The 23978-nt window shown below is 36.5% G+C and overlaps 3 protein-coding genes across 11 annotated transcripts; 1 reads left to right on the top strand and 2 right to left on the bottom strand.

Annotated features, from left to right (window-relative positions):
• Positions 1-4610: 4610 nt before the first annotated feature.
• Positions 4611-9569, top strand: LOC113712822 (inositol-pentakisphosphate 2-kinase-like). Of its 2 annotated transcripts, none has more exons than XM_027236418.2 (9): positions 4611-4764; positions 4899-5006; positions 5524-5727; positions 5937-6084; positions 6724-6764; positions 6856-6966; positions 7166-7765; positions 8243-8446; positions 9071-9569. In XM_027236418.2, exons 2-8 carry the CDS (start codon positions 4905-4907, stop codon positions 8411-8413), a joined length of 1377 nt encoding a protein of 458 aa, XP_027092219.1. In that variant the 5' UTR covers positions 4611-4764; positions 4899-4904; the 3' UTR covers positions 8414-8446; positions 9071-9569. The 2 variants fall into 2 exon arrangements, with proteins under 2 accessions (XP_027092219.1, XP_027092218.1); XM_027236417.2 differs by having other exon boundaries at positions 4894-5006.
• A 2958-nt stretch (positions 9570-12527) lies between these two features.
• Positions 12528-17865, bottom strand: LOC113712498 (putative bifunctional dihydrofolate reductase-thymidylate synthase). 6 transcript variants are annotated; one of them, XR_011822003.1, is made up of 13 exons: positions 17656-17863; positions 16990-17205; positions 16186-16733; positions 15708-16107; positions 15549-15593; positions 15041-15106; positions 14486-14547; positions 14334-14408; positions 14089-14254; positions 13868-13991; positions 13589-13695; positions 13028-13206; positions 12528-12807 (listed from the first exon to the last, which is right to left on the bottom strand). XR_011822003.1 is itself a non-coding variant. In XM_072067790.1 (13 exons), exons 3-12 carry the CDS (start codon positions 16611-16613, stop codon positions 13096-13098), a joined length of 1584 nt encoding a protein of 527 aa, XP_071923891.1. In that variant the 5' UTR covers positions 16614-16733; positions 16990-17205; positions 17656-17864; the 3' UTR covers positions 12867-12977; positions 13071-13095. The 6 variants fall into 6 exon arrangements, 4 of the variants coding, with proteins under 4 accessions (XP_071923891.1, XP_071923892.1, XP_027091760.1 ...); XM_072067790.1 differs by lacking the exon at positions 12528-12807 and adding an exon at positions 12867-12977 and having other exon boundaries at positions 13071-13206; positions 17656-17864; XM_072067791.1 differs by lacking the exon at positions 12528-12807 and adding an exon at positions 12867-12972 and having other exon boundaries at positions 13071-13206; positions 17656-17864.
• A 1841-nt stretch (positions 17866-19706) lies between these two features.
• On the bottom strand, positions 19707-23763 carry LOC113712109 (phosphatidylinositol/phosphatidylcholine transfer protein SFH6). 3 transcript variants are annotated; one of them, XM_072067792.1, is made up of 10 exons: positions 23011-23757; positions 22038-22674; positions 21786-21885; positions 21157-21423; positions 20980-21057; positions 20772-20873; positions 20641-20690; positions 20460-20559; positions 20257-20343; positions 19707-20151 (listed from the first exon to the last, which is right to left on the bottom strand). In XM_072067792.1, exons 2-10 carry the CDS (start codon positions 22214-22216, stop codon positions 20035-20037), a joined length of 1080 nt encoding a protein of 359 aa, XP_071923893.1. In that variant the 5' UTR covers positions 22217-22674; positions 23011-23757; the 3' UTR covers positions 19707-20034. The 3 variants fall into 3 exon arrangements, with proteins under 3 accessions (XP_071923893.1, XP_027091198.1, XP_071923894.1); XM_027235397.2 differs by having other exon boundaries at positions 22038-22307; XM_072067793.1 differs by having other exon boundaries at positions 21160-21423; positions 22038-23763.
• Between the last annotated feature and the right edge of the window lie 215 nt (positions 23764-23978).

Below are 23978 nucleotides of genomic sequence, written 5' to 3'. Positions count from 1 at the left end.
GTTTATGAAGGAGAAATAGCAATATAATAAAAAGTGGGACAAAGAGTGACATAGAGTGTGAGACACAAGATCCGTTGCGAAATTAATCTCTCTTGCATTCAAGGTGTATGTGTCAGAGGGTTTAAATACGTGTTACTATGTCATCTCAATTTAAGTTTGAATTCTATGTAGTTTTAGGTGGGTTTGTATTTTTTCCCTTTTTCTTTTTGGGGCCGATTGCTCCAGTATCAAGTGTCTTGAATTTTATTTTATTCTGATACGTTAAATTCTTAATTTGAATCACTTTAATTCTAATATTTGCTATAACTAAGCAGCAGAGAGCTTAAACGATGGCTCTCTCGAGAATTGCCCTTAGTGACGATGGAAAAGAATTTTTTGGCCCTTGGACGTATTCTACTAATTTATTTGAAATATTATTCAGAATTATTATTGTAACTTTTTTTTTTTTTTATATAATGTAATGCATTTGAGAAAAAACATTATATAAAAAAAACGTACCTATGATATAAGTACAAGTATTTTTTTCTAATTATACAAATCAAACACACGCGGCTTTCACTCGATGACGCGTAAAGTCTGTCAAAGTTCTGAAGATACGGCCTTCAGAAATCAAGTTTAAGGCCGAAACTGCCCAACCCAAAATAACAAATGCCTAAGCTTTGTATGGGATATAGAAAATTTTTCAATGCTTCTATTTAATCACCTTAAATGCTCGAGGAATTAAAGTTTACATGACCACCTTGGTTTTGGAATCACAAAGCTCTTAATGAACAAAAATAGTCCTCCTGTTTCGTCTGAACTTTTTCCCTGGCGCTTCGATGGGTAATTAACATCGCGAGGAGGATCTAATTCTTTTTTTCGAATACGATAACTATTGTATAATTTACCTGTGCTAAACTACAAGGGAGGATCTAATTGAGAAGACGCTTTTTATGATATGGTGGATGGGTTCAAATGCTCAGTGCCATGCACTTATTAATCGCCTTCGGTCGCACTCATAAGATACTGATACGTGTAGTTCTATTACTCGACTTTCATCTCTCCTCCTTTCCTTTCGAAACGTGCATCTTATTCTCAATTCCTCCTCAACAAAAACGTGCGTCTTAATTTCAATTCAATCTGACCCTCTACGTGAATCCAATTGCCACAGACAATTCGATACCTAATTCCACCAACTCGTGGCATTGGTATTATGCTTCAAAAGCCATTATCCAACCGTTCTGCATCAATCCCCCACCTCATAGAAAGTCGCACACTATTACCCACAATCATAAACTTGTTCTCTGTTTTCAGGTTTAGTTAATGGGCTGACTTTAAGGCTCAATTATTTGTTCTATGATTTCGTCAACAAGCCATAAAATCTGAGTTAAAAGAAACATGCCAGGTTTACTGCTTAGGTTATCGATTAAATTGGAGTTTGTGGATGCACTAAAATTTGGAAAGGAAACCTTAAACATTCATGGGCTTCTATTCAAGTTCTTGTTTTTTAATGGACAATAGCAACTGGTAAGGCTAGGTTGCACCTTTGCTGACGGCGGTGGTGGCGGCCACCGGTCAGTCAAGATGACTGAAGAAGAAGTGTTCAAAAAGTGTGAGTGCAAAGTGTAATCCTACAATTTATATAGCGACCGACATATTTTTTTTTTTAAAGAAAAATATGCATGTCGGTTCGGTTTGCACGCTAAAACTAAAACCGACCACAGCTGCTCTGGAAAATTATGTATCTCTGCCCTTTCCTTTGAATGCATGCTTCCTAATGCCGATTTACACCACAAGTGCTTCGACGTAAATGGCAAATCTAGAAACTAGTAAAATATTTTGTAGATACCACAGCAGTATTTTTCTGGATTTTATAAAAAATACGGATGTAATGAAGACTGAGAATGTATGGCCAAGAATCTTTCTTCCCCCTTAGGGAACCAAAATGGCCAAGAATCTTGATTGCATTAGTATTTACTAGGGAGTTAAACACACAGATTGGAAAATTAATCGCTGACTTGTGGCCTCCGATAAGTCTGGTGCAATATATATTCGATGATGGATCACATGCCAATAGCTGTACCTTCTCATCCTCATTGCCAAGATCCACCTTTTTTTTTTTTTTTACTGTAACCAACAAAATGGTTATGCCATGTTCCCTACTGTTGTGGTTTTCAGGTTTTCTGTTGCTTTTCTCTCAAGGGATGTTCACTGATTGGTTTTTGGCTTCTTTATTAGCATCAGGGTAATGAAAGATGCTTTCCAGGAGTGATGCAAGGTTGCCCTTCGAGCGGCACCATCATCTCAGTTCTGAGTTGGATTCAATGGACGATTCTAGTTGTGTATTTACTCTTCAAACAGATGGGTGTCAAATACCACATTATTCTCAGTTCGAAAAGTAAAAATGAATATTTCAGGAGTACACTGAGAAGGAAAAAAAAAAGACCCTTTAAAAGTAAGTAACTCAAGGTTTACTCTTCTTATTTCTACAAGTTTTCGTCATTTTTTTTCCTCTCCTCCCTTGGGCTTCCAGGTTGAGACGAGGAATAATGAAGCTACTATCCATTTCAGGGCCCTTTTTCGGTGTAGTATGTGCCAGCTCTACATCATTTTGAGGGCATTTGAATAAAATTACCTTTCAGTTTTTTCCAATAATATCAACTCCACCATGTACAGCATTGCTCCTCGATGAGCTACACACACACACACACACACACATATATATATATATATCAGCATTTCATATCTTCCCTTGTCTCAAGATGTGCTAAATTATCTCTCTGTAAAGTATGATCATCTGGCTGCAGTTTCCAGTTACTTGTGTGCATACGCGTCTGAAGGGTTTTAGTTGGGCTTAAACTGATTACCTTGTCGCATTCCAACTCGAATTTTTGACGCTGTCAAGGGATCGCTGTGAGACAATGGACTTTAATCAAAATAAGTTTAATCATACGTCCATTGAGTCATATGAGTCAATCCACACCTAGAAAACTCTCCATGGAATAGCTGCATGGGATAGAAATAGGAAGAAAAGACCAATAAACGACTAGGAGGGGCAAACTTTTTAGTGAGTAAAAGAACAATGATAAATTAGGCAGATAAAATGTAATTTTAAAAAAAAAATTCTTTGAAGTAGGCAACTGGTTACAGTACAGGAGCCATAGCGAATCTTGTGCAGTCACAGCACTACAAAAGCACGAATTAGCTACGGATTTTCTTCCAGAAAAATCGCTAGAGTTTGGACGGATAAATATTCAATCCTTTTAGAATTTGACGGGGAATTGGTTCTATACTTTGAAAACACCTGGCTAAATCTCCACAATGGTCATTAATTATCCGTTTGGATTGCTATTTTTAAGAGTTTCTGTAGAAGAATGTATTGTAGTAATTTAATATATGTCAGGTAGAAAAATGATTGAAAAATATGTTCACAAAAAAAATGTAAAAATATTTTGGAATGTTATGTCTTCCTGCTTCAGTAGTAAGCTGAACGGTATTTTAATATTTTTATATCAAACCTACTCCTTCAAGTGAATTTTAATTTATTAGTGAAAGGATCTAAAATTGAAATGGGAGGGTTTACTTTATGAGTAAACCTTATATACACCGATATTGTATACACTATCATGGTTGGATGCATGACACATGTGCAAAATTTGGATTTCAAATTCAAATTCCGATATATGTGCCGTGTATTCAATGATAAAAGTGTATACTAACGCGTGCCTATTTTTCTTTATCCTAAAGTGCTAAAATACGACATAAACAAAAACAATGTTTTAGTGGACTATAAAATTTAAAGAAAGACAAAGAAGTAAAATATAAAGATCACAGAAGATTAACATCTTAATTAACTCATCAATGCTTAAGATTTGTAGTGAAATAGTAATCTTAGAAATGTACTTATAAAAAGAACATATATCACCCTAAAAAATGAGTCATGACTGAAAAATTTAAGATGGGATTTAAGAAGTAGAGTATCGGGAAAAAGAATTTGAACCCATGATCTCTAAATTCTGAAATTTCAATCTTAACTACTAGACTCAAACCTCTTTGGCTATTCAACTTCGATCTTGAATTTTCACATAATTGATTCGCATGCTTTTCCCCAAATTGCTACTTAAATCTCATTTTCTACACTTGTTTATCCCAAATCAATTCTAGTTTAAGTCTACAACTAGGGTTTTAAGGTTTCGGCATAAGGTTTCATAAAAATCACTATTCCTGTGCTGTAATCCTTTCTTTTTTTGCTTTTGTCTTTTGATCTCAACGACAACTTGTGGGTGTGAAATGTGAACATGAACATAATTAGATTGGGTAATACTTACTAATCTCTTCTTTTCTCGCTAAGTTTTTTTTTTTTTTTGAAATTGTTATATTTGCTTAAGAATTCACCATGATGCAGATGCTTTATTCGAGTCCTCTTTAGGTTTAAGCTAGGGGAAAATGGGCTGCTACCTTAGGAGGTCACTATTAGTTGACCAAAACCAGGGGTGTGTTTCTTAGGAAGTTACAAGATCGTGGGACCTTTCTGTAGAACTCCTAAACTTGAGGGCTATATACGTGATTTATCCGAAACCATGGGAGGTAACGTAATTAACCCAAAAGAGAAAAGGTCGGATGCCAAAATTTCAGCGCCAGCGGGTCGAGACGATGCCTACAAAACACGCACTCAGAGCTCGAAACTGAGCTGCTAGCACATTTCTAGTCAACAAAAACTCAAAACCCTATAAAATCTTCGCCTTTTTTATTCTAAATTCTTGCGTTTCTATCCTTTTAATTTAGGTAATTAGTAGTAGCTGTACATTCCAAATTAAATTCTTGCATTTATTTTAGGATTCTTTTTCTTTAATATGCATGCATTTTGTGCTAATTTTGTTTGATTATTTGGAAATCAATTTAATTGAGTTGCAGAACAGGAGTGGATGGCGGTGGCATTGACGGCCAAGGATGCGGACGACTGGACTTATAGAGGCGAAGGAGCAGTAAATCTTGTCCTTGCTTATGCTGGCAACTCTGCCGAATTTGTGAGCTTTTACTCTTTTTTTTTTTTCAAAGAAAAAATGTTAATGCCTGCTGAATTAGTTTGAAAAAGAAAACCCTTGCGGATTTTCTAAAATTATGTAATTCTCCCTTGCTATATGGTGTTCGGGGCATAATACAAGTTGAACGATTTGCCAATGCTGCAAATTAGTTCGGAATAGCTTTTTTATTTTCTATACTTGCTTTATATCAGAGGAAGTGCTAGTAATTGTTTTCCTTTTACTTCAGGTTAAAGTATTAAATTCCTTGCTTGTTATTTTATGGTTGGAGAGGAATGCAGTTTTACTTGTCTAGATGCTAATGTTTTCCGCGTAAAAATTATCAATTTGGGTGAACATCTGTGTTTGGAAACGCACTTAGTGTGGTGTAGGTGCAAAGGAGGAAAGAGGCAGTTTGAGGTGTAGGTAGAGTTAGATTACTTCGCTTTTATACTTTTCACATGGAAATTCAATATTTGAAAACTTCACTGTCTACTAACCTTTTTTTGATTATTTAATCTAGGTTGGAAAAGTGTTACGAATACCAAAGGTTTCAACAAATGGATCTCATTTAGAGAATGGTCATTCAGCCTTAACCCCGCACGAATGCCTCCTTTGGAAAGATACAGCAGATCTTACATCAGCTCCCACAAGGGAAATTGCGGAGCAACTGTATGTGCAGCATGTAATGTGCCCATTGTTAGGTTCTGAGCATGTTGATGCTGGGGTATGTTGAAATGACACTCTCTCAGTTTCTACTTTAAGCTCATATCATTTTTTTGGGTCCTTTTGTGGGTAATGTTTGTCCTATCATGGCCACAACAACCGCAACCTTTATCCTTTCATTACCTTTGCTATGCATTTGGGTGTGTTTTACATTTTCACCCTCTAAGCCTTGTACTGTACTTTGCCATTTTGTGTCCTCCAACTTTGTAGATGCGCATCCTTGTTTCCAAAGAATTCCTAGTGGCAATTGAGAAGAAGGTTCTTAGTCAGCGTCCTTCTTGGCGGGTCAAAGCTGCGAAAGTCAATCCCCTATGCGATTCAGTTCTTTTGATATCTGATCATTCGGTTTTTCCGCATGGTAGTTTCTGACTCTCCAATATCTTTGTTAGAGTTCCTGTTTAATTTAATGGTAGTTGTACAATTAAGTTGTGAGGTACTTTTTATGCTAAGAGTTGTTCAGATATGGTTAAAGAGGGACTGAGCTAATTTTGTTTGTTATGATGATAAATTCTCCTTCTGTAATATGTGTGATTGTGTTTTACTTTTTTCTTCCTCTTTTTTAGTTTTGTGTGGTTTTTTTTTGGGCCGCTGAGGGGGGAGTGGGGGGGATGGGGGTTTGCAAACAATTTTTGGTTCATTTACCACACTTGTTTAACATTATTGCTCTCTTCTATTTATTTGAATAACAATAAGAACACTCAACTTAAAAGGGGTTGGTTCAATTTTCTTCTAGTAAGGTCATTGAAGAAACTATCTACTAGTGGCAATCAGTTTTAATTTAATTGTAGATAAGGTCAGGGAATTTTATAGCACGTCAACTGATTGTTTGGCTGCATATTTTGGATTAACTTTCTTAATCATCTGGCTCTTTCCAAAGACTTCTTTGGCCTATATTGAGTTGGATTGCTAACGCAAGCATGTTTGCTCATGAAAAATATCCTTTTTGAAATTGTACTAGATCAATCACCGTTGTTACATTGTACGTTTATCTTTTCAGGTACACTTAAAGGAGAATTTAGCTTATGTGTGGAGATCAAGGTGATTCCATATTTAAGTTTTTGTTACCTTTTGAGTTGTATTAGCTATTCTTGGTGTTAAATGAAGTAATAAATTTGCTTCTATAAAGTAGCCAAAATGTGGATTTCTTCCAACTTCAAAATTCATTGCGGAAGGAAATGCAATTAAAAGAAGTGTCACTCGTTTCAAGATGCATCAGGCTCTAAAGTTACATGATAGGATGGTAAGCTTCCAATCTTCTGGTATTTTAATCCTGAAGTGAAGATAATATCTATCAAGATTTGTTCATCTACCATCTTCAATGAGTGGCTTTTGTAATTCTGCTTGTTTTCTTTGTGGTGTCAACTTATATGTGAGTCTGAATACCAATAAGTCAACATAATTGTAGTCTATCATTTTTTTTCTTGTCTATAATGCATCAGATATCAGAGATAAGCGAGTATGATCCACTAGATATGTTCTCTGGATCCAGAGAGAGAATACACAGAGCGATCAAGGCCTTGTATAACACTCCACAGAACAACTTTAGGGTTTTCTTGAATGGTTCTCTTATATTTGGGGGCTTGGGTGGTGGGACTAAAAGTACTAATTACATGGTTGGTCAAGACTTTGAAGATGCACTTAAGCACGTCATTATGGCTGAAGATGGTATGCGTACAGAGAAACTGCTCGAGCTCATCACTGAGGCACTTTTTAGATCAGGATTGTTGGATCGACTTCTTGAAGTCCAGAAACTTGATGCAATCGACATTGAAGGGGTCATTCATGCATATCATGACATTGTTTCTCAACCTTGTCTGGTATGTAGAAAGATGGATGCTGATGAATTTACAAATAGATATGCTACTTTGCATTCGATGCCAATGGAAGAAAGCTTAAAGATAGTTAGAGACTATTTAATTGCTGCAACTGCAAAAGATTTGAGTATGATGCTTAGTTTCCAACCCCAACAAAGAGGGGATGTGGATTCTCCAAATGGTGCTCTCTTTCTGAAATCAACCAACCAAAGTTTTGACCTCAAGGTGCATAAAATTCTCTATCTCGTGAAATATTTTGCCTTTGCCTACCACAGAGTGTTGAATTTTTTGGAGTTTCTGATGATAGTCACTGTCACTTTGTTTATTGCTTATCTTAAAGTGCTTTCTACAGTTTTGTTCTCAGAGTAAATTGGATCATATATCTCAATTAACATTGTTTTGTCTAGAATCACAGTTGGGACTTGCACTGTTATAGGAATGCAAAAAATTATGTTGCTTGCATATTTAAGGATCTTATGTTGGTAATTCCTGGTTTTGTAATCATTTAACAATTCCTATACCACTGGCATGTTGACAGCATCTTCCACTTTCTCTACAGTAGTTTGCCTAATGTTGCTGACGTGTTAGGAGATCAGTATTCTGCTGATTTAATGAAACTATGACTGATGTCAGTCACTGGCATTTGTGTTGCATCTTGGATTCATTGTTTGATTGTATTTCATAAACCTTCATCTTATGTAGGTATCTTTCATTGACTTGGATATGAAACCTTTTAAAAAGGTGGTGTATTACTATGAGTTAGACCAGCAGATTGTTCATTTCTATGTTCAGATGGTGGAAACAGAGCCGTGGCTTGAGATCACGGCAAGCAATCAGGAAATGCGAGATTCAAATGAGTCCATTCTTCTGTAATTGAAGATGCTTCCTGTACTAAGGCTGTTGCAGGTAACCGATAGTAGTATGAGTTGTTATTTCTCAATGACTAGATGAAACTTTTTTCCTGGGCTTTATGCTACCCCTCGAGTGTTTAAGATGATGCATAATGAAGTCTTTCTTTAGAGTACTTAGTTGTGGGATCCTTGTGAACTATGTTCGGCTTTTCCTATTCTGAATTTCTTGATATGGTAATACTGTACACAAGCGCTTCGTCCAGTTCACTTATTTTTCTCAACCATGTCATGAATTTGAGGCTGTAGTACATTGAATATACAGTCAAAAACAAATGAAAAGCAACTATAGTTGGGTGAGTGCGTGTACTAAATCATAGTCATAATCTTCTTCATTTTGTTCTCTATGCTGAGTTTTGTTCCTGTAATTTAGTTGAAATTGGAAAGTACTCCTAGTAAAATGCCATAGTTTGTTCCTGTAATTTAGTTGAGGTAGGAAAGTACCCCAAGTAAAATGCTGCCACCTAAAGCTATTTGAACAAACTTGTTGAGGAGTCAATAGTTCTTTGAATGCGCTTTAGTGACTGCATTTTGCCTTTGGTTGGATTCTGGTGATGTTAATATGTTAATGATGTTGTTGGTCATAAATGGCTTAATTAGTTGGTTTTTTGAGTTTTTTCAGAGATAGGGGAGTTGTTGAGGAACATATGTTGAAAGAGACATGTCAGAAATTTTCACCCCTCACTGGGAAAGTGATATATCAACTACTCTGTTGCCTTGCCATGCCAAGACCACATGAGCTATTTACTCAACACAGCTGGAGACTGAATTAATCATGATGTACACAATTATGTAAAATGCTGAAAGACAAGAAAGTATCTTTTCTTGACAAGCTGCAAATGAGTGGATATACTCGCATATCTTACTCCAGTGTAATTTATTTTTATCCTTCAAGTTTGAAGGCGAGTCTCACACAGTGTAACAATTTTGCTGTTGTAATTTATTGTTGTAAAATATCCTGAACTCCATGATGGGAGGCTTTTGAACCCGATGTACCTCCATACTTATTTGTAGTGACAGCAAATTGAACTTTTAGTTAAACTCATGGGGGTTGACATGGTGTGCTACTAGTTGTCTAGACCACAAATATGAATGAAAAATGGAAATTTGACTGCTGATTATTGCTTTTCGTATCGTCATAACACATTGGACATGTACATGGGTCTATACTTGTGCAATTGTTATGCGTGGAATTGAGGGTGCGTGAGAGGTAAAGTGGCTTCCAATGACTCTTCACAGGCATTAGGGAAGACACTTTCAGCTTTCAAACAAGTTCGTCTTCAACATTATTGTAGTAGTCACCAGTTCTCTATTCAGTGCTGAGATTAGATGTCCAGGTCCCTATTGCTGGACCATTTTCTGTTTATACACATTTGTATATCCCCTTGACTCCTGCCTGTTTCTGATTATTCAAATTTCATGACTCTAGCGAGTTGAACTGGTACCCATTGAAACTTTCTGGCTTTTGACTGAATCTATGGCAGTAACTTAAGCAAGAAAACAGGATCAGTTTAAATTAATTTGACCATGCATCTAGTTTTGTCTTTGTAAGTCTCATTAGATTTTGGAGTAAATTACAGAATTTTGGTTGTTTTGCTGTGCAAGATAACAAAGTCATAGTTGGCTTCCATATTAGAGCAGAATAAACACTTGGCTTTCGAGGATGTTCTTGAATCGGCTGTGTAAATGACAATGAATGCTTGCTCCCTGGTCAAGAAGTTGGCAAGCTGTCTGGTAGCTCAAATTACTCAATTTAAAGGTCTCTCTCTCTCTCTCAAGCAAGCATATATATATATATATATATATATATATATATATATATATATATATATATATATATATATATATATGCGTGCCTGTGTGTGTCTTTTATGAATTCTTGTGCTTGGAAGTAATGGTTCTGGCTACAAAACTAGCATTAGATGATTTACCAAAAGTCTGATGTTTGTAAAGGATTTCTGTTCTCTGCAAGATATGATATTTGCCACTTAGAATTATTAGTGCTACAATATATCGTGTGTAGTTGTTGTTTATCATGTTTATTGTATGGCACTCAGAAGAAATCCGTTTGGGCATTCGAATAATCATTTAATGGCGATTTAGAACAATCTCTAGGTTTTCGCTGAAGTTGCATGTTTAAGGGAGTTTACTTTGTGAAAATTTCAGCTTGCTGCAGGCTACTTTGTGACATTTATGCATGCAACAGACCCCTTACACGCCAGTGGAAGATAAGGAAATAGGCCCCCCCGAATGATTGCATGTTAAGAGATCTAAGGCTTCTTTGCCTGGTTGTGTAATTTCATGATGCCATCTTAGGGACAGTGGTGCAACAGGCGCGCACGCACGCACGCACGCACGTACACACAGACTCATTAAATGTAAAGTTTAACAGGTAACCCTCTGGGAACATACTAGTAGCAACTAACACTGTCAGTACATTTACTAATATGTCGCAGAACTGTAAGAAAAACTAAAACAAATAAGAGACGAACAATTAGAAAAAGGACATAATATATACAAAATGACTGAATGATTTCACAGTACAGATATAAAATATGTAGCTCGCATCTTTAAATTAACTTCAGAGTTCAGAACAACATTTTAGTGTGCTCCCTACTCTTTGCGCTCGGTACCATGTCATTGATCTCGAAGGTTTTCTTATTTGCTTTGAAGTTTCAATTTTCAATTTTACGTTTTTTGTTGCTTAATGCAGTATGTGTCAGTGGTTGATGCAGCATATATGTCTGTCCTGAATATACTAAATGTTAATCAGTACTTGAATGCTAGTTTCTCCTCGACCTGACTGACACTCTGCAGTACCTTTTGCTGCTCATCTGATGTGGCAGAGAATGTATGCTTCTAGAGTTCAGAAGAAAAAGTGACCAAGTAACTGTTTCTCTTGATTTCATTGCAGAAAACAGTGGTGTCAGTGGATCTACTCTGTTCAAAATGCAGAATGAAGGCCATGAAGCTAATATCAAAGATAGAAGGAATAAATTCTATTGTCCTTGACCCATCCAAAAGTAGAGTAACAGTTATTGGCGAGGCAGATCCAGTGTGCATTATCAGACAAGTCAGGAAGTTCAGAAGAACTGCACAAATAACAAGCATTGGTCCTCCCAAGGAAGAGAAGAAGGATGACAAGAAAGATGCGATTCCTTCTCTGCCAAAAACATGTCAGAGATGTGATGTTTGGTACGTGATTAGTGATGATTATGACGGCCACTGTAACATTCTATGAGCACTTCACGTGGGCCAACTTTCGTGAAGCTTTATCAGGAACGATGATGCATCCATACTCCCTTGAGTCGGTAAGCTAAAGCAAGAGTCTAATGCCCCAGTCGTCGCCAAATTCTTTAGTTCTGATATTTTACGTTCTTTGAAGTCTTTCCTGTTTTTAGATGGTTTCTGCATTGGAACAATTAAGTGCTGCTTTGGAGATAATTTGGGTGGCTATTATCTGCTTAGCCTTCAACCTCTCGCTGTAACTTGCTTGGTTCGTTTCATTTCTTCTGCACTCTGCCTCCTTATGGCAGACGCTGAAAGGGGGATTGAGTTGTCCAGTATTTTCTCATAGGGGCGTTGTGGACAAGGTTTTAGTTTCCGCTCGCATTTTGCTGGTCTTGCGTTATGAACGTCCTTTTCTCGGTTTCTCACACGAGATAGTTTCCAGAATGCGACTTGTTTATCCTTTGCTCTCATTCTTTGCCCTTTAGTTTCTACTTTTCTTATTTGGAACACTTTTGTGGGAAAAGCAAATAACCCTTCCTTATATCCTAATGATGATGATGATGATGATGATTCCCCACCTTTCCACATTCACATTTCCTTTTCTTGTTATTCTGTTTTGTCTAGCCAAATAGTAGTAAAACTTTAAAGCTTTGCAAATAGTAGTAACATTTTTTTTTTAATTTTTTTTTTAATCTTTTCTGCGTGATGTACTTGCAACTAAATCTTACATGAATCGCCTCCAAGAAATGAAAACTACTCTAAATATATATCCCCATGAATTGATTAACACCCGACTATACAAAATTTTGGATGAACCCAAACGTCAACAGGACATAAATGCAACCACATTTCTCAAAGGAATGGCTGGATTGACCGTCGGTCAACTCCAATCATTTGTTATTTGCACTCCCAATCATTTGTTTTTTTTTAATTTATTTTAATAAACACTTTAAAGCACTAGATTTTGATCTTCAAAGTAAAGGATAGAGCATCTTTGCAAAACATGTAACTTCACTCCTGCTAGCTACCAAGAAAAGTTGAACCTATAGCGTCTCCATGATACAAAGAATCCTGTTCCAAGTTCGAATATTGCTCTTTATCTCCAAAATTATCCGCCATCGCTGTGAACTACCATGAACAGGAAAAGACATTTAAGTTGATAAGAGTGCAAGCCACAAAAAGATGGATAAGTAAACATGCCTTCGGAAATCATGGCCATTAAAATGGACAGAGGTCAAAAACCCTCTATCAGCGCAGAAGTATTAGGTTGGCATAACTGTCCTTGTTTTAAACCTGATCTAGAACCAGAGGAGCTAAAATTACAACAAGAAAATATAGAAACACTCACTCGAAATTAACTTATGAACAGGTCATGCCTCTGTTACGAATACCTCCAGAAGCTCCTTTAGTGTGAAACTATACTGCCATTCTCATTTCTATCTTCTGATGAGGATCATAGCCTATCAGCTCAAAGTCAGAAGCAACAAATGAATCTATGTCTTTTTTCTCCGGATTGATCTTCAAAATCTGTTTATATGAGGAATAGAATATCAAACCCTGGTTCAGAAAAGAAAGAGGAAATGCTATAGACTTTGTATTTGGGCAAAAGAACTAATGAGAGCACTGGCTAGATTCTTTAACTACAGAAAATCCATTGCCACAGTTTATCAAAACAAAAAACCTCATTATAGAAACTGAACCTCTCAATGAGGAGACAGAAAACCATCTTTTCTCCATGATTGAACAAAAATAAATCAGAATTCCAGATGAAATGCCAACAGCAAGTCACATATTCAGTTCAACATACAACGTGGTCAAGCAAGCTTAAGACATGGATAGTTACTCTTTGTGCTCGCACAGCAAGGGACATTTCAAGATATTAAACGTACTAAAAAGTATATTTACTTACTGGGAAAGGTTTAGGAAATTTCTGAAGCTGTTCTTGAAGAGGAACAACATAAGTCTTGTAAACATGAGCATCTCCTATTATATGGATGAAGTCACCAGGAACAAGGCCTTTTGGCAGAAATAAATATTAGAAACGGATTAGACTAAGTTCATTGGATGGATGAAGAAAATTCGACAGATAGATCATCAATCATCTAGCTAATCGGAAAATAATCTGAATAGCAGAAACATATAAGCATTCATGTAATGTTGATCCCTGAGTATGTAATCAAACACATACCACAAACATGAGCAATCATGCATGTCAAAAGAGCGTAAGATGCTATATTAAATGGCACGCCAAGGCCCATATCTGCAGAGCGTTGATACATTTGACAGGATAGTTCCCCATTTGCCACATAAAACTGCAACAGATTATTAGCAAAATTGATATAATAGGAACCAAAGTAGAAGTAAAAGCACACTGAGAAATTTTTTCTGGAGCGAGAAGCATGTTTCAACCTGTGCAAACATGTGACAAGGTGGTAAAGCCGTCAACTTCAAATCAGAAGGATTCCAGGCAGAAAGAACAATACGCCTATCGTTTGGGTTTCTCTTTATCCTATCAATGACATCTAACAACTGATCGAATCCTTGGCCTTTATAGTCGGCATGCATACCAGTGTATCTGTGAAAAACATTGTTCTCTAAATACTTCCCCATAAAAAGAACACAAGCTGCTGATAAGTCAGGATGTAACTGCTAACCGGGCACCAAAGTGTCTCCACTGAAACCCATAGATAGGTCCTAAATCACCCACTTCTCTGTCTTCCAGGTCAATACTGAAAGAACCCCACCAGGGATATTCATTAACTGCAGTGGAGTAAATACAGTAGGACTTGTTACAGATTTTAGTTACCTGTCAAGGTATTCTCTGGATGCATTGCCATCCCATATATGAATTCCCTTCTCCTGTAGAACCTGTAAACCACACAGATTCTTCAAGAACTTTTCTCTAAAATGGAGAGCACAAACGAGCACCTCTAAAATTTAAGCAGGTTAATTATCAAAACGTACAACACATGGTTTCTGTTTATTCATAAATGCGCTCAAGCAGTAACATGAGTAACATGGGTTAAAGTCTAGGGAGCCGAAATTTAGTTCATTAATTTTATCTTTCCACATATAAGGTACTTGATGGACCAAAAAGTGGGGAAAAAATTTGTGTCCCTAGTTGTAGACAGTTACTAAGGTGATTTACTTGCTTCAAAATGCAATTTGCATGGCCAAATGAATTCCAAAGCAGGAGACTTCTCCACCTTTCCAGAACAAAAGATAGGTAACAATGATCTTCATTCTCAAACAAACATATCTTTTCAATCTGGGGAAGGGGAGTGAAGGGTAAGCAATTCTGTGGGGGTTCATAAAAATTACTGTACTTTTTCTTGATAACAAGGCAATCTCTAATGGTCACCTTTGCATTTGTTGAACCACTGATGAACCATAGAAGCTCTTCGACAACACCTTGCCAGAATATTCTCTGTAGGATAAAAGTTCCATTAGCAGCATATAGGCAAAAAAATATTGATTGGACATTTAGGTATGAAAAAGGGCTTTAAGACTCTGGGGGGTAGAGGGGTGAGATAGTTTGATGAAGCTTGGACTGCAGGAAACAGCGTAAACCTCCTTAGAGTCCACATGGGGTCTCAAAGAGTACATAAACAAGAGTTTTGTAGATGGTAAGGAAAGACAAAAAATTCCTTTTGGTAGATAAAGATATGTTAAGAAACCAGAAGTAGAACCTACTTGTGCACTCCACGCACTTCAAAAACAAGTTAATAGCATCTAGCACAAATAGCAAAGTTTTGTCATTACCATATTCCATGCTAGCTTTGTTTAATTTCTAATGTTTCTTCTTAATGCACTTTCTGTAACTAGAACACGTAACATTAATACTCCTAAAATCAGTACAGAATCATTACCTTAGTAGTAAGAAGCGGAAAAGATCTACGCAAGTTAAATCGCATCTGTGAAATGTCCATAAATTAGAGTTGCAAATAACAAACTTCAACGTCACAAAATGGACATCAATCACTAGACAAATGGCTCCAGTAAGCAGGACAGAGAAGGCATCCCAGTACCTGGCAACCAAATTTTGAAAGGGTACCAGTTCCAGTTCGGTCATCTTTGTGGTTGCCAGTGGCAATAATATCTTGAACCAATCTCAAATACAAAAACTCATCATGCTTGTCAAAGACAGTCTTTGGCAAGAAAGAAAAACTTGAAACATTGAACCTCTTGGAATCTGAACTCCTATTAGACTTTGCCTGCTGGTGCAAATCAACAGGCTCAACTGCAGAACTCATCACACGAACATATGTCACAAAACAGTGCCGGATGTTATTTTCTACTGTAGGTGGGGAAGAGTACCAGGGCTGGAATAGTGAGCCATCAACTGGAGGAATAAAAGCGTCACATTCAATGTCTGCCTCAATTACAGTCATGTGTATGGCTTCACATTCCGGTGCATTAAGCGCTTCCCTGAATCAAAATCACAAACACTTTATGGTCTCTTAACCCCCCAAAAAAAAATTAAAAGATAACCAAAGGCATATGCACCTTAGTATTTGTCCACCTCCTATTACAAAAACTTTTTCTACTGAGGAACAATATGGAGATTCTGCAAGCAATTCTAAAGCAGATGAAATGCTCCCACAACAGACAACATTATCATCAATAGCAGGGCCAAGGCTCCCTGAACGAGTCAGCACAATGTTGAGACGACCAGGCAGAGGTCGAAATTGTGGAGGAATACTTTCCCAAGTTTTCCTTCCCATGACAACTGCATTCCTCTTCACAGGATCTGTAGTAGTTACCGTAATCTCCTTGAAGAATTTAAGATCAGAAGGCAACCTCCATGGTAACTTGCCATCTTTTCCAATACCAAGATCACGAGTTGCAGCCACTACAACTTGGTAACTCCTCAGAGAAAGAGGCTTAATACGTGCATCACCATCAGAGCGACACATGTGAGAATCTGCACTCATATCAAAAAGTTCTCGCCAAGTTGTGTGCCTAGCAGACACCTTAGAAATGTCTGAAAAACTTAAAGGTAGAGTCGGCACTGTACTGATAAAGAAGTGATGCCAATTAATGCTTGTTATAACCTGAAAATAATAAAGAGGCAAGATGTTTCATGCAAATCACAATTGACACCCAAATCGAAAAGCCAATTCACCAGAACTAATGCTGCCCTACATTACTAATACAAATAGGCACATTTGAATAAAAAATGAGAAGTCCCTTGCACATCATTGAACTCTAAATCACAGTCTATGAAGGGCAAGGGGACGGCGGGTTAAATAGTTGTCCATATCACATTAGATTAGAAGAATAGAAAAAAGGAGCCGAAGAAGTCAAGACCTTTCCTTTCTGTTTGATTTGGTCATCCAAAACTGTACAGACGGACAAACTCTCATGCTAGATGAGATCCTCGAAACCAGCAAGCGGAAAACTGCCATTTTTCAGGACATTAAGTAGAGCTTTTCTATTGCAAATCCCCAAACTATATCTCTTCTGCCAGCACTATCTTGCTCAACACCTACTGCATTGCTCCTGTCCCAAAAGGCCGCTTGTACACTATACCACAAAAAAGGGGGAAAACAAAAACTCTCAGATTGGAATTTCCATAATAGAACCTGGAAAAATGGTGATAGAAGCAAATAGGAGAAAACTCCACTTCCCTGTCTATGCTTTCATATTCAATTTCTCAGTCTTCAGCAGATTCCCAGGGGAAAATGTGAAACTAACAATAAAACAGCGAAACAAAATGGACTTTACAGCAAAACTTGCTACTTTGACATCCCTAAGCCTGAACAAAAGGAGCTCAAAACTCGTACAAGATGGAAAAAGCATATTCCAAAGGGGTTTTATTTATTCCGTTTTATTATCATTTTGTGATTCTTCACTATAACGGTGGTTGACAGATAGAACCCTATCTTGGATGCTTTATCAAAATAGAAGCAAAAGCACAAAACAAAAGTGCGAGTAGAACTACAATATCATGCAAAATGGTAGAAGAAATCCAACCTGCAACCGCAAGAGTGAATAAATAGCTCGAAAGAATCTTGGAACGAAAAAGAGGATCCCTGTGTCTGGTGAAGATTCTCAGGTTGCTGACGAATGAAATGCGCGGAAAAGATCTATAGGATGAAACTCGATGGAAACGGACAAGAGCAACCACGCTTTTGCTGGGAAAGTAAATTCGATATTTCCACCAAAAAAAGAAAAGGACTTTCGGCATTTCCACCCAATCATTATTATTTATACGGTAAAAATTGGATAGATTCCATCTATATTCTATAGTCACTAGGATCTCCTAAAAAAATTTGCTAATTTCATCGAGTGGGTCAAAATGGCCAGTTAATTTATATATATAGTGATAGGTGATCTTACTAGTGTTGAGAACTAGTGATCGACACACATTGATATGTGTATAAGTGATTTAAAAAATCTTCTGATGAACTAATGATTGTAGATTCATTATTGAGCGAATTATCAAGATGGCCACTAAATTTTTGAATCATTGGTTTGTTTGGATAGAGGATTATTTATCAAAATTTATTTGCTTACATCATCATTACAATTTCAAACACACCTTTTTATCTTTCTAATTATCTTTTTATCTTACATACATCACATCATAAAAAGTGTTACAGTAAAAATATCTCGAATAATTTACAATCCAAATAATTGAGTTTTGACTATTGAACTATTAAAAGTCTAATTTTGTCACTAAACTTTTGAAATTTAGATTTCGAGATATTTCGTCAGATTTAATCGTTAATCATGCCTCTTATTTTTGTCTCGTGAATTGTACGGACACTCAAATTTGACATAGTTAACGATTAAATTTAATGAAATGACTCGAATTATAAACTTTAAATAGTTCAGTGAACAAAACCAGTCATTTAATAGTTCAGTGATCAAAACTCAACAATTCTAAAAGTTTAGTGGTCATCCGAATAATTTGCTCTTCATTATTTGACAACAAAATCTAGTAGTAGTAAATTAAAAAAGTTAGCAGAAAAAATTATAAAAATTAAATCAAACAATTATCTATAAGCGGTTATGTTTAACTGATAAACACCTATTTCATTGGTCAGTTGAACTAATGTTTGTAGATTTATTATTTGACAACAAAATCTAGTAATAGCAAATTAAAAAAAGGTAATGCAGAAAAATTATAAAAATCAAACGAAAATTTAAATCAAGCAATTATCTATAAAGCGATTATGTTTAACAGATAAACACCTATTTTATTGGTTGAGTGGTATTAGTTGTTGAGTTAAAATGGGTTAGCGATGAGAACTAATTTGATGAGTCAAAAAGAAATTTTAAAAAATGACATCGAATTGTTTACACCAAATCACCTACTCCTACTTTATTATTATGGAGATAGTTTCATTCTAAGTTTTGAATGTTAAATTTCATGGAGATTGGCCTATTTTGAAGTCGTAGAGTGCACCATCTTCAATTTCCTTTTCAATTTTTTTAGTAGAAGAAATGTGATATTGAAAATTACTTGAGTAGTTTGAATGGTCAAGATATGACCAATCAACTACTGATAGTATGTTTTTACCCACTAAAGTATCAAATGTGTAAATCTTGAATCATTCCATCTTATTCCACCGTTACTTCTACCGGATCTGTTTTTACCCACTAAAGTATCAAATGTGTAAATCTTGAATCATTCCATCTTATTCCACCGTTACTTCTACCGGATATAAAGATCCGCATGATTTACGAGATATACTATTAATAGTTAAATCTTACATACTATTAATAGTTGAGTGGCTAAAAGTCAATTATCCAAAATATTTAATGGCTACCCAAATAATTTGCTCAATGAATTTACCAAACTTGAAGGTGGAAGGTGAAACCTTAGATTGGAAGTCAAGGAAAAATGTTTTGATACAAAATTTTGATCAAGAAATGGTATACGTCAGATTCCATTCCTTTATGCCTCTCACGATTTTTGGCTGCATGTGAAGGCTTCAACTCCCTTGAAAGAAATATGTTTAAGTTGATTAGTAGTAAAATGACCTTATTAATTGGATTCAATTTAGAACAGAAAGCTCTAAGGCAAATTGCTGAAGTTGTTTTATTTGAAGATCATATAAGAAGGGGTAGAGCAGGGGACAAAGTTTGATGAGCTTCTGACCCTGAAACACATCGTAGTTCTATACAATTAATGACATTAGGCAAAAGAATTACAAACAATTTCAATGTGGAAGTGAGTACAATGAACAAACAGATGTTTGCTCATCTAATGCTTATACATATCAAAGAATCTGGGATAATAATGAACTCTCCAGACTAACCACCAAGCTCCAGCTTATCCACATATCTCAGTTTTTTATCGTTTCAGCAATCCATTCAATCTTTCTTTACTCTGGTACCATCTCTTCAGCAACTGACTTCTTCACAAACAGCAGTTGCCACTAAATCTGGATATTTTTGTGCTAATGCAATATCCTCATCTTCAGATTCTGACTGAGCTATGGATTTATCACTAAATCTTACCTGGCCAACAAACAAAAGAGATTCAGATTTTCACACAAGGAATAAATCTTTAAAGGTAAGAACGGAAAGGGAAAGAAGCAGATATGAGGGTGAAACTAAACGTACGAAATGTAACTTGTCATCACCCCGCTTCCCTTTACAATTTGACATGAATTCGTGAATGGAATACTTTGCTTCACCGCTCAAAAGCGCCTGCATTATTAACATGGTCACATTGATTGAAGACGTAAAACTTTACGAAAATGCTGCAGAGAAGTTAATATCAGGAGCAGTTTTATTGCTGACATGCTTCTTGGCTTATTCCTCACCTTCACTATATTTTGGTCTTTCCATGGCCCTTTATCTGATCGCAAACAACCTCCCTCATTTGCGCAGGTACAGCTCCCGCCAAGAAAGTCTGGCAACTCGCTGATATATGATACTACAATCAGTTTTGGTGCCATTAGGATTTAATGAAGAGCTCAAAGAATCAAAATCAACCATAATCACCTCTGATCAACAAATTCAAGCAATGCGCTCTTGTAATTTGTGCCAAGAACCTAATAGGGTAGAAAACAATTGGTCAGTGTTCTATAGAATGTAAAATTTGAGATTTTTATTTTGAAACATTCTGAACATACATTAATCTTGGAAGCAGTATTCGGGTCAAGAAAGGGCCTTATTGCACTCCAAACAAGCCTAAAGCCAGGGCCAGCATTAATGATGAACAGTCTATGAAGAGTCTGCAAGTTGATTCAGAAATATCATGGTCAAGGATAATATTCCTATGTTAAGTCCAAGATCATACAAGACAGCTTGAAGTTGTCCCAAGATGCAGGAAATATATACTTCAGGATAATTGTCATTGTCAATCTTCTGCAACCGCATAATGACTTCCCTCGCAGGTTTAATCAAATTTTTTAAACCCTGAATGATTAAACAAGAAGGAAAAGAGCTCAATCATACAGCTCCACATCAAAGACACCAGAAGATGAATGCTACACAGGAAAAGCGGAAGAACAGTACCACGCCTTGAACATCTAAAATCGTCATACTTGCATCTATGTACTTGTTTGCAGCTATTGAGCAAGCAGGAAGTCTAACGGAAAGAGTCTTCTCGAACTCTTGAACATGATATTTCACATACCGATCTGAGGTAGTTACTTGCATAAGCTTGTACATGTCAACCTTTCCCAACCTTTCAATGTAAATTGGTCTTCCTTCCTTATCTACACCATGATAACACTGAGGGTAGTACAGCAGAACTTCGTCTAACTCATTGAAGTGAAAATCCTGAAGATGATAAAGCACATATATAATAGCAACCAAAGAATTGACGAGCAGCCACAGTTACAAAATCTTACTTTTTCTAAACCTCCTTCACTAGAAATTTAGGCAGCCATCTAATGTGTCTTATTGCTCAATGATCATGTTGTTCTACAAGGTAATTAAATCCCTACTGTCTTACAAACCAAGTTTGATGAAGTTGGTACACGTAAGTAACAAGCTACTTTTGTTGGCTGCCCCATTAGACTATGAGAAAAATACAGAGCTTAAAGAGACCATTCTAGATTAGATGACTTGTCTGAGGAGGGAAAGGGGTAAAGAAAAAAAGGCCAAAACCAATATCAGTATGAGAAAAAAGTTGAGATTACCTCCAAGATTGTATCTGCACCAAAATCTTTTCTCCATCGGAGCATGTCTGACCACATGCATTTTGCTTTCTCAATGTTAAACTTCCTGGCTTTCAAAAATCTGCAAGCAATTAGTTCTTTTAACATTTCCATCTATGTGAAATCTTACATCAGTTTACCAATTGGCAATTACTTTACAGAGTCTGCATGATCAAGAAATCCAAACTGAAGGAAAAGCATTCTGCTAACTATTATGTAAGTTGAAAAAATTACCTCAGCATCATATGATTGTCATCATGCCGTGAAGGCAGCAAGTTGTCAAGGATAAGCGCTTGTCGAAAAGTATGAACAGCCATTGGCTCCTCAATATCCCTTACATCCTCGCTATCAGCTACTCGAATACCACTGATTGTACTCTCAGCCTGCTGAAGAGAACATTCCTTATCGGACATGTTTCTGGCTTGCTTCTTCGTTTTCTTCTTTTAAGACTAGGAACCTTGACTTATGTTCACTTTATTCATCAGAATCACGATTCACAAAGCCCTTCACAACCCGTTAATGAATCAAACATTTCATTACAAGGATGACTGACCAGTATAACAAACGGAGAACATTAAAAGACACGTACAACACAGAGTAACCGCTAAGAATATCATATCCAAAAACTATGTCGCAGCCTTTTTGGATGGCAGACCAGTATAACAAAAGGAGAACACTAAAAGACTCGTACAAATCCTGGCTTTCTTTGTTCCATGCTCCCTAATCAACTCAAAATTGCTACAGCTTGAATTCCCAACTCAATTCTCCAAGAAAGCAGAATTGCATGAAAGAGCTCGATGTCTCTTTTTTTAACCATTTCAGGATCGATAAGTAAGCGAATAACTTTCTTTTTGTTTCAACTCATGAAAGCCTGTTACAGAACACCCATACATTATGTCTCACACAAGCATCATTTAATCTATTTAAAGTTCTTTCACGCAATACATAATTTCCCCAGGAGAGACTCTATGGAAAATGTAACTAAACTCTTATTCACCATAGAATAGGTCAAATACAACGAGAATGCCGTACAAGTTTTTTTTTGAAAATATTTAAAAAGGGGGGGATGCGAAGGAAGGAAAAGAAAACGGCTTCGATAGAGTGTTCCTGAATAATTGAGGGACTTTGTTATACGATACACAAATCAAAGAAAACGAAAAGTGGAAGCCCAAGAACTCAGTTGCATAATAAATTTTTATGTACTCACCAAAACTCAGAGGATCTGTAACATTACCATTCCATTATCATCAAATTTCGAAGACTCAGCCACTTATTACTGCAGAGTTCCCTAAGAAAACGGAGAATGGAGAATTGATTGAGAGGCCTTTCTCAAGTTCAAAAGCTATACTCGAGTACTATCTTGTTCTTCCAGTACGAGCCTACCTGCCATGATGAAAGAGTTTGTGTAGCTGCATTTACCATGTCCATATATATGTTGTTCGACAATTTTTGACGTGGCAGCATTATCTGATCATTGGTTTTGGTTGGCGGGAATATGCGACGGTACCCTTCTACATTACGCGAAGTTGCCCACGCATGTACATACATATGCATATCATATACATGTATACAGTATACACATACATGTTCCTTTTTCTGTTTGATGAGATTTTCTCTGTTTTCAACTGTTTCATTGGACATTGAAAGCTCTGCAAAGAAGAGCACACAGTATATTTCTTATCCCAAAAATCCCATCTGCCCCTCCGATTATTTTGATGTTGTGATCAAGCGTCTGTTGAATTAATAAAGTCACTAGCCACTCGTTCCTCAAGCATATATGCTAATCGCCTGGTATTCGACTCTGTTCATTACATGAAAGGGTGTTCCATCAGCTATTCCAAGTTTCTTTTAAGACCTAGTATTTTGACAATTTCTGAATATTCAAAACCAGCTTCAGAACATTGCATTTCTTAGCTACAAACACATGTATACATCTTAAAGAAACACCCACTACTACACGTAATTGGCACAAGTCATCCTGAGGATACATAATGTACCATTATAGGTCCAATTATTCAGCTCATCAGGCCCTGTACCGCATCCTTCAGTGCTGGATAATGATGCTTTATATGGTTTTGCGTCGACACAAACTACAAATGGCAAAACTGGTTGTTTAAACGTGTAGAAATTGATTACTTGCGTTAGTGAAACATTCAGGTGCAAATAGCTGAGGAA

This window comes from Coffea arabica, chromosome 10e, assembly GCF_036785885.1.
Source record: "Coffea arabica cultivar ET-39 chromosome 10e, Coffea Arabica ET-39 HiFi, whole genome shotgun sequence".
NCBI classification, from domain to species: domain Eukaryota; kingdom Viridiplantae; phylum Streptophyta; class Magnoliopsida; order Gentianales; family Rubiaceae; genus Coffea; species Coffea arabica.
This window is presented reverse-complemented; position numbering and strand designations above follow the sequence as displayed.